Here is a 10,750-nt window from a genome sequence, read left to right on the forward strand (position 1 = left end):
TAGCCTTCGCGGCTATAGCCCCTCCCGGCGCGCCTTGAGTTAAATTGCTTTGGGGAGATACGGGCCTCGCGACGCCGCAGACGCGTCTGCCCTGACGCAAATTGGGCGATGAAAGAATTTGTGGCTCTTCCTGCACGAGTCGCAAAGCCACACCAGCCATTCAATCCCAAACCCTCATTTCATTCACAATCCTGTCCCACGTTGCTGACAGGAGCCGAACCCCGCGCTACGAATATGGCGTTTCCGCTTTCGCGGGAATAGAGGGATTTTGGCAGGAACGGAGAATCATTGCACAGAAATGGCATGGCATGGCCTAGGGGAGCTACCCGCTGCCCACTTGGTTGTCCAAGGCTTTGTCATGAGTAATGGCAACCGATCCTCGCCTTGTTCCACCGTTCGTCCCATCATGCAGGCCGACCCCCAAGGGATGGGCCCTTGAACCTGCTGCCGCGATCCATCGGAGTGTTGAGTCCAACGATTGCTATCAAGATTACCGGGTGCCCTCCGGTTATGTTCTTACAAGTGCGAATACGTTCAAGTTCGGGTTTGATCACGCTTGATCAAGGTTCAAATTACATGATGTCGACATGTGGCACTACTTGACTTATGTCAATTAACCTCAAGATCGTAAGGGAACTTTTCGCGAAATGGGCTTTGCGAGGCGTTGACGCCGGCTTACCTATGTGGAGAAGATTTCTAGGAGTAAGAGACGAAATCGGATCCGACCATATGGCCCATTGCAATGGTTTGCCCGCAGACGACCGCCTGCATGATGCATTCTGCAAGCCCTTTCTCGGCGAGCGCTTAGAACACAGCAACAGCTCGTCAAGAACGGATCTGCAAGCCTGGAGATCGCCAACGTGGCCCCAGTCAGTCAATTGCCAACCCTCCACCTTTTACCCATCGATCGTTGACCCAACTGTCTAGGCCCGTAACCGCCGGAGGTGACCACGACATTAGTTTTGTGATTGGTGATGAACAAGTTGACGAGAACCAGCAAACCCCATATGTAGCAGCTTTCTCTGCGTGGCGTTCCCGTACCCCGCTGCGATAGTTCCTTGCGGGCTACGGTACTCCCTGCGTTCATGGCCAAGACTCTACGATTCCCATGACAGGTTTCTGATTGGGCAAGATGGCGCCTCTATGGTATCTTGAGTTGAGGCGATCAAAGATCTTTGTTCCAACAAGCGCGCAAAGTACAGGACTTGAGGTGCCTCGTATGTCATTGCGTTTTTACCGCCAAGGAGCCAGACATACTTGGTAACGGGAAGTTGAAGTGCCGCGAGGCGCGTCAACGATGAAACTGATAGCCGCGGAGCCTGCACCAGTATCACGTATACTGCAGAAAGACGCAGGCTTTCCCTCACTCAACTAGGGATGTTGCTATTCCCGATTCAAAAGCATGCCAGTTCAGCGAGAAACAGTTGGCCTGAGAAAGCTGCTGACAACATGCCGAGTTTGTCAGCCGGCTCCAGTCGAACTTAAGCGCATTCTAATGTACTGTTTTCCAAAGATTTCGGACTGTCACAACGGATGTCTCCCCATCGACTAGGAGCCGTGCAGGACCGCCAGCGCTAGACAGACTCCGTCGTCTGTTGAGGAACCTCAAGCGCATCTAGACACAGGAGCAGACAGTCCTCGAAAGTCGTTGGCCCGCGATATGATAGCGTTCGCTTTACATAGCCCAGTGTCTTGGTGAACGACTCTGGACCGATTGTTTCGTTACTTTTACTTCGAGTCGACGATATCTACGCTCGACAAATTGAAAACATCGACAAGGCAGAGCATGGCTGTCTTCAGTGCTTTGGATGCGCTATCTCATTTGCGTTGCGGAAGCACTGACTGACGTTCTTGAAGCAAGCATTGTGAATCTATCACGTCTGCCTGATATGGCAGAAATCACGACTATTGAAGAGCACTCAGAGAAGAGCGCATTGAGACTGATAAAGGTGTGATACCATGCTGCAGTAATGGTCAGCCAACTGTCTGAATTTGGAGATGGGCAAATGAGTCACCATGTGGAATCGCTGAACCAGATGGTCAGCTCTGAGGTGCCGAAACCCCTTTGGTATAGAGAATCTGATGCGTCCTCCACGGGGGACGGCAACATCAGCTTTACTGGCAAACCGAATGGAACGTGTGAAAAGGAGTTATCAACGAGTGTGGGAGTGTGGATTCTGGCTCGAGAAGACCAGTGACCCTGTTCCTGAGTCTTGCGGATCATATATGTATCCTTGCGAGCACCGACTGTGTACGGTCAGTCCTAATCACCTATGATCGTGCTGAGACCTGGACTGCGGCAATTTTTGAACGGCATAAAGACAGGCTTCGCCAAGGCCCTCTTGGGCGGCCAACCCATCTCGCTGAGCCTCTGAGCCTATGAGGGAACACGTCTGCATGTCCAGCCTGGACATGTCATAGGGCTGAGATCCTCTGAGAGTAAGATTATGTCTCCTGCTGTTCGTCTCCTTGCTAGCTCTGCTTCGACGGCTGCTCATCAGCCAATCAAGTAATCTTTCTATCAATCTTCGTATAGCAAACCAATAAGTTACCCCGGTATCTTTTAACGACGGATCCTGCGGCTCTCTCTTCCTAAAACTCACTCTACCCAGGGTATAGCATCCTCCCGATTGTTGTTACCTGGCAACTTATCGATACGTTTGGGCGCCATTCAACCTTGGAAATGACCCTATATCAGATTCCCGCGAAATCCTTTGACGAGGTCAAGACTGCGCTCATTTCCAAGCTCGGTAAAATTCGTAGAAGATCACTAGGCTCCGGCGGCACCTCTCAAGTGTGCGGAGGTCGGCATCGAGGTCCAGCTGTCGAGGCGTGAGGGTCAAGGATAGAGAGGGTGGTAAGCAGCAAGGCAGCTGACGTGGGCGTGATCTCACGATCTGCTCATGCGCAGAAACGCCATCTCCATCTTGAGCTTGCAGCTCGTCCCCTTCGCCATACTTTGGCCGAGTCTCCGCGCTGTCGCCTGGGTATAGCGTCTCACGGCGGAGGGAGCTCTTCATGCATCACGGGTGTCGACGTGTCAGTTTGGTCGGTTCAATCAACAAACATGAACAACGACACACCGCTACCCTATGGAGGGACTCTCACCCACCCCTCGCTTCTCCAGACAACCCACAGCGGGTTCGCTGATCAAGATCCTACGCGCAACCACCACGGCGATTCCCAACAGAACGGTGTATCTGTGCGTTGTGTGTTACACGGCAGCCGTCAGTTGAAGGAGGTTATCGCAACTGCGCGCGAGCTTCTCGCATGGAGAAAAAGAGGCCACACACATACATACACGTCGACAAAGAGGGGTAAATTGGAATCAGCGCAGCTCGGCCGTAGATACAGAAACATTGCAGATATGCGGCAGCTGGTCAGTCAACCACTTTCGCCCGTTGCCGGATGCCTACAACGGTATCAACTTTCAACTGCCTTTCCCGGTTTACCCATGATTCCCCCTTTCGGGACCGTGGAAAGTGGGGACCGAGTCACGAACCGGCAGCCTAGCAGGATCCGCCGACTTTCGAGAATCCCGTTAATTCTAGCCAGGTGGGGTTCGTCTGGCTGTTCTGGAATGTCCCGAATATGACGTGAGATGAAGAAGAAGACAAGAGAGGATGGGACCCAGAACAGGGTCAAGGGTATTAGAGTTCTCGAGGGGTGGTGTGCGCAACCGACCTTGTCCAGGTACAAGTGCATCCCAAACGCGATCACCGCTGCAATTGAGAGGGAGCTCTACTATCAAGGCGGGATTCCTTTTTTGAAACATGGCCGATTACCTTTGAGCCAGCCCTCGGCAGCAAACCTCGCCATACCCCTCATCGCAGCCGCCGTGGGGAACTCACGGAGACTTCTTGTCATCGGAGACTTAATCACAAACGCTGGCATACTTTGGGACTTTGGTCTCCGTACCCCACGCTCTATCTCACGGGAAGGCAGAAACATGAGCACCGAGGCAACCTCACCGGGTGCGTCTTTTCAGGGACGGTAACATCATGTTTCTTGCGAGATTCGCCATGGCCAGAGGGGTGCGAATGTTCGTGGATCCCGTCTGCCTGCGAGGTGCCCTGCGAGGAGGGCTCGCGAACCACCTTGGCCCCCCGAATCAAAGCTAACGCTCGGAACTTTGGGTCAAAGGATTTGATCCTCAAGCTCAATCTCAGTAATCGAGCTGACGTCCATCAGAACCCGCTAGTGCCCGTGCCTGTTCCCGCAATATTGCCCGGCGCCGGGGGAGGGGGTTCTGAGGGCAAAGTAAGTTGGCGGATCGTCTTCGGGTTGCGATGCGACGGAGCCCTCAGGGGTAGTGATAGAGACCTTTTGAGTTGACTCGGTCAATTTCACCTAGGCAACTACTCCTGATGCGACATTTTCCGCAACGGAACCGGAGAAGCAGACTCGAAGATGGAGATGGAGCACTCTCACATCAGCTATCGTGGACCCGCGCCTGAGGTGGAAGGAACTTTGGGAGCCGTGCTATCCTCGACAAGCCTCATCAAGAGACCTCGACGGGGGCCCTTACCTCTGAGGTCTTGGCTGTTTGCTGTCTGAACGAAAGTCCCATGAGACTCTGAAGATCAATAGCCAAACCAGGTGAAGTTTCTTGGCGAGAATGAAGCTGGATATCCCCTCACTCGCGGAACATGGAAAGAAAGATAGGCGGGGAAGGAGATGGCTCGCTCGCTGCCGTACATCACCTGCTCTAACTTATCGTCTACGTTGGTCTCTGGTTCTGTCTGCTTCCTTGATAGCTTCGCCCCTACGGAGCAACCTACAACCAAGTGAAGGTGACACTTCGCATGAGGCCTAAGTGATCCTCTTGTGTCCCCATTGAGACTCTCCCTGAAGACACCCCATGAAGACCCTTGGTTTTATTGATAGGCTTTCAAGTTAGTTGGCCTAGAAACCAGAAACAAACCAACTGATACCTCAGACTCCCCTCCCAGATGGGCATACGTCTTTTAGATTGTGCAGTATACTTTTGACACTCAAACCGCTCATGATTTTAGACTTGGGACCACACGAGTGAGTACGCAGACACAGCAAAGGTAAGATGAACTTATTTAGGATTCGCCTCGGGGTTTAGATACTCACGTATGCATACCTAGGTACTCTCACTCATACACCGAAAATCTTTCTCTCAACTACGTACATGCTCTTTCATCTTTTTCCACAACACAGACACAAAAAACACTTAGCAGTCGCAACACCAACTCTTGGGTTGGTGTTGGCATCGTAATCATCAACTCATAAACATCGTGAAGCGTGAAATTGCAAGAGAGGGAAAAAAAAGAAAAATCCCGACCCCATCCGTTCACCAGTACATGTCCCCCTTTTCAATTAAGAAACCCCCTTTCTTCCATTGTCCAGAGTACCCGATAACCCAAGATGTAATAAAATAGCGTTCAATAGCATTCGGAATAGACAAGCCCCAAGACCATGATGCTGAGGAAAAGAAAACAAGAATTGACAGTAAAAATATGCTGTAAGTTGTTGGATGAAACGAAGAGACCTCCCCGATGAGATGGAATACCAAACCCATTTTGTGCCGCCGCCGTGATGCTGGTGAAGCGCCGCTTGCGTCTATCGCCACTTTACGCCCCAGAGAAAAAGGACTCGTCTCAATGGTATCATCGACCCCGATTAGACCACTCTCTTCTTTCGTTTCGACTCACTTCAAGGCCGTTTTAGTTTCGTTTCTCAATAGCGCTTTTCTTGCGGTAAGACGTTCTCTCCGTAGAAACCGCCGTGGTGGTGGCCGTCATCACCGGATGCTGCACAGGCAAGGCAGACGCCGCCTCCGTATACTCTCGTATGCCTCTTCCATCCGGCCCCCGTACCATCCAGAGAGGAGATAATCTCGCCTCGCACGAGAATCTCTTGCTGAGTGGCCTCGTCATAACGGATTTCACCGTAGATAGGGGGAGGACCGGGGAGTAGAGGTGACGTAGGGGGATACGACGCAGGGGAAAAGACCATGCTGGCCTCATCGTCAAGTATCGGGGCCGACGACCGAGAAGGGATTCCAATGGGAAGCGTCTTGGTGTAAGATCTCCTGCGGGGTGCCGGGGAGGACCTCGTAGTTTGCGCATCTTGCGTTGCTGTCGAGGCGCCGGTTGATGTTGATGACATATAGTCGGGGTTCGGCTGCTCGAAAAACGACGCATCTAGCTCAGAGATACCACTGGTGAAGCTCCTTCTGCGCTCATCATAAGTGAACACCGATGGCGAAAGCTCCGGGGGTGTGAGAGGAGGAGGCTGCGGAGGTCTCGACAACATGAATTGGGCTGGAGATTGACCCGCAGCCTTGCCCATTCGATGGATGCGATCCGCAAACATCATATCGCCGCTGCTCCTCTTCTCTGTGCCTTCAACCGACTCTTTCTCATTTCCCCTCATGAAACCGTCCTGCGTACTGATCTTCCTAGTCGACTCAGCCCCAGCAACTAGGGTGTTACTGCTGACCCCACGTGACTTTTCTGCCATGACCCAGCCCCCGTCTTGGACGAAGAGATGATGGAGCCGTTGCTGATTGATCAAGTGGTCAAGTTGGTCTTTGGCGTGTTGATCGTATTCTTGAGACTTCTTGAACTTGTTGCTCGCGGTAGTCCAGAAAGCACCACATACCACCAAACGCAAGGTGACCAAGACGGTAAGTATTAGAAGACCGGTGCAGAGATGAGAGAAAGAAAGGTTGTGGTAAGAACGACCAGTTGAACGCGGCTCGCCCAAGGCAAGCTCAGCATGAGTGAGGGCGGGCATGGCTGCTTAAGGACAGTCCGGCTGATTATGGGAAGTGAGTAGGTAGGCTTGCGAAGGTCGTAAAGGGGGTCTGTCAGCCTTCAGCAGAGGTAGAGGTACCTTCGCCGATGGACTTCGGATGCGGTGTGGTGCCAGGTGGTGGTACGTCTGGGGTATGCCTGTGTCTGGTGGCCCTGGCCAAGACCTAGCAGTGGCTTGCGAGTAATGAAAAGGCGCTGCTGGGCATAAGCGACTAGGGGGATGTGAAGGTGGGCCTCGGCCGCCGCATCTGCCGTAAGTCGGGAAGGGAAAGCTGCCGAATAATGATCCGGGCTGGACCGACTGCTTTGCGTGTGTTGAGGAGGGTGGCCGAAGAAAGGACGTGAGTGAGGGCGAGCCTTGAGGAGGGAGGGAGGGAGAGAAATTGGCGGAGGTCTGTCTAGATGATCGACGTGTAAGTGCTTGATCCCTTTTATGGTGCTATTTCGAGTGGATGCCGCGCGCTAGGGTGGCGCGAGGCTCATTGCGCCGCAAGCTCTGAAACCATCGGCCGAATTTGAATGGTTCCCACGCATCACGGGCAGCGGCATCACCCAGTAGATGTAAAAGACAGCGGACTTACAAACAGGTCGGTTCCGAAGTGCCCAAGGGGATGTAAGCTGAGGTAGGTCGAGGTCGGTTGAGGTGCCGTTTCCCTTGCTTGGCAGATGCAGGTCGCAATGGACGAGGGTTGAGACAAACGGAGGATATTTATGCGCCGTGTTCTCGTAGACAAATAGCGTTGTTGTCAATTGAGTTTGACAAAGGAAGTCCTTCGTGGGAAACCTGAGATCCAAGGGGAATGGATAAGGATCTAGGACGGCATAAGGATCATAGACCAAAACAGAGCGCCGGTGGGGTGGAAGGATTGGCGGGCAAGCTGGGCAGGATAGAGTATCATATATATAGACACGATGCTTGATGCGCCGGGTCGCGGAAGACAAGACGATGTGGGAATAGTTGAACCGTATCGACAGATCTGGTCCCGCTTAGAAGGTTGGAAGGAATGAGATGATGAAGGGGTCGTGGATATGAGAGGGTGTGTAGCATAAGAGAGGAGGTGTGCGAAGACGAGATCCTGGAATTGCGCGTGGAACAAGAGACGCTCGCCTAGGAGGGCCCGTTTTCAGAGTGCCTTCTACATTCTCAGTCAGCCTCCTTCATGAAATAAGCGAGAGAGCCCTGAAATCACAATTGCACTAACCAGGTTCCCAATACTCTAGTATAGTCACGATGGCGAAAAGCCTTTGCTTAGATTTGCCGCAAGGCGGCGCATGCATAGGTGTGTGGTTAACAACTTCGACTGGTCGTCTTCCAAGCTGGGAAACGCTTTGAGCTTAAGCGGTGTTGCAGAAGCGGGCGCGGATGGGGTGGCCATGGATGCGCCCACGGGTGGAGAAATGTGGCTTCCAGGTTTGATGGACGCTGATACTCTGTACGGAGTAGATGCGGTCATCATGAGCCATATGCTTGAGAGTATGTATTTGACTTGACATGCCTGGGTCGGGTGGGCAACAGGTGTTGTTGGTCTCTCCCATCCCGACTTTTCTAACTGGCCAAGGAGGCGACTGACAGTGTCAGCACCGCTGCACCATAACTGGTATAAGCATTATCCCGCCCGGGGGCGATTCTGATAAGAGGCGGGCTTCGTTGAGTGGGACGGAGAACGAGACGTTGAAGGGAATACCGATAAGGCGGTGTAGTCAAGTATCAACGGGGATGCGACCTCGAACGTGACAAGCAAAGCGCCAACTTGCTCCCATTCCAACTCCATTGTGCTAGGCAGTTCGGACTCTTGACTTGCTTCGTCGCGTGTTGGCGCCTGTTGCACATTCGAATGGAGACCAACATTTGGGGTCGATTTTTCTGGAAATGGCGCCAACAAGGGGGAGGGGCAACTAAAAAGACCGCATCCCTGTCATTCAGCCCAACATGAATTCTGGGCATCCGCATGACAGGGAAAGACAAGCTGGAAATGGCCCTGGCCCTGGTCGAGGTTCGGCCGTCACCCGTGTAAGTCGGCGGCCGTGGAGTCCAGACGGTCCACCAGACCAGACGGGACTTTGCTTCGCCGAGATCTGGGTCTGGTAGACCGTAGGACGGCGCAACCTCCCATGGCGGCGGCCATCCCACATTGCTACTAATTCATCGCAGCGAAGGAGGTTCTAGTCTAGTGTGACCGGCAACTATCTGGCAACGAAGCAACGCGGGCTGAGCTGGAGGAATTGTGAGCGATTCACGGCATGTCTTGCCAGTGGAGAGAGACTGTCGCAAGCTGTTCCAGTGACAGACCTGGACGGCGGCGGGGTACGGAGTACCGATTGCTGACATATCCACAGTGGTTGATGGATCATTGTATCTATGCGTACATATGTACACAGTAGACCGCGATTGGTACGCGGCAGTGGCGGCTCGGCGACCTGTATTCTCTAGGTCGTTGAATAGATTCGTACAGAACAGACGTCGTGTCGCGGCGGCGGGGAACTCATTGTGTTCTGGAGCAGGTCATCCGTCGCAAAAGCAAGCTTGCAGAGACTGCCTGCGAGCTCCGACTCCAAGGGGGCGTTGTCGCATTGCAAAGCGTGTTAGTGTGAGCGAGTGGAACGGGGACGGGGACGGGTGACCTGGTTCAGCTGAGGTGAGCTCAAGGGTAGCCCTACCAGCCACGCCATCTGGGCCTTAGCCCTGCTAGTGTGTGGCCATATGGGGGTGTAATACTTGCAAGCTTGTTCCTTTCTATGCCTGTTCTTTGGAGCGATTGGTTGCGCAGCCAGCCCTGTGGTGTCGATCGATGCGTCCCCCTTCCCCTCTTGATGGGATTCCTTGGGCCGAGAAGAGGATCATGGTGATGTAAATGATGGGAGTTTGAAGAGGCACCGCAAGAAACCGGAGTTGGGTTTTGTTGGCTGGCGACTCTTGGCTGTTGGGCACCGCACTATCCAATGTCCTCGAGGGACGAGGCAAGGAGACAGCGGCGAGGTGTGTAAGTGTTGCGCCGGTCCTCAGCTGCCGACCTTCGGCATGCCGAAAGGAGATCGGCCGTCGTACAACAATCGGCGAAGGGTTGGTGAGCTGGGCCTGCATGACATTGCGCATGCGCAAGTACCGAAATCTGGCAAGTGAACAATGCACGATGGTGATGGTCTGGCGTAGGTGCTGCGCGTTGAGGTGAGGTTCAGTCACCCAAACACCCAGGACCGGTTCCAGGACCAGGTGGACGGGGAGCAGCCGCGATAGGAGTCCGAGCTCCACTGGGCTTGAATGAAGACAAAGATGACATTATGACATTAAGGATCCGACCAAGCGTCCGCATCACCGTAGCCGTATGCCGTATGCGACGAGTGGGATGGAAGATGCGCCGTGTAGTTGCATACATGGAGGCACGCAGGCACGTAGGGTGTGCTGACCGGCCCACGACACCTCGCATCGAAGCCCCCATGTTTGTCGGTTTGTTGACGAATGAGAGACAATTCTGTGTCTTTGGTCCCCATTGGGTCGACGAGATTTAGTCTGGCGAGCCGATTGAGAATGTCCCATGGCTGTATCCGTAGGATCGGAGACATTACAGGGCGAAATGTCGCACTAGTGAAGACGGGACTAGGTGAGTGGCAAACACCCGCCTTGTGGGTATTTTGTCACGAATGCGACGAGGCCGAAGTGTACCTGAGGTGCTGAGGTAGTGTAGAGGGGAAGAGACTCAGACAGAGTGACATGTCAGGAACGCGGCGCGAGGTCTGAACTGGCGCAGAGGCTGTCGAGCAAAGGTCAGGCCAAGCCAGAGACGGTGTGGGGTGCGACAGGAAGATGGATGGTGGTGTGTGATGACGATGGTGACAACCTGGAATGATTAGCAGCTTCTCACACTTGGGTACCTTGGGTACCTTGGGTATCAGAGCGGGGAGAGACGTGAGGACGGGACATGGGAGACGGGAGCTGGGATGTAGTAGGACTGGAACCGTAAAGG

The 10,750-nt window shown here is 53.5% G+C and overlaps 1 protein-coding gene across 1 annotated transcript; it reads right to left on the reverse strand.

Annotated features, from left to right (window-relative positions):
* Nucleotides 1-5,706: 5,706 nt before the first annotated feature.
* N0V96_011583 (uncharacterized protein) lies at nt 5,707-6,321 on the reverse strand (the record flags this gene model as incomplete). Its single annotated transcript, XM_053193605.1, has 1 exon — nt 5,707-6,321. One exon carries the CDS (start codon nt 6,319-6,321, stop codon nt 5,707-5,709), a length of 615 nt encoding a protein of 204 aa, XP_053048923.1.
* Nucleotides 6,322-10,750: the final 4,429 nt, after the last annotated feature.

Source organism: Colletotrichum fioriniae, assembly GCF_027942845.1.
Source record: "Colletotrichum fioriniae strain IMI 355084 chromosome Unknown scaffold_18, whole genome shotgun sequence".
Classification (NCBI taxonomy): Eukaryota; Fungi; Ascomycota; class Sordariomycetes; order Glomerellales; family Glomerellaceae; genus Colletotrichum; species Colletotrichum fioriniae.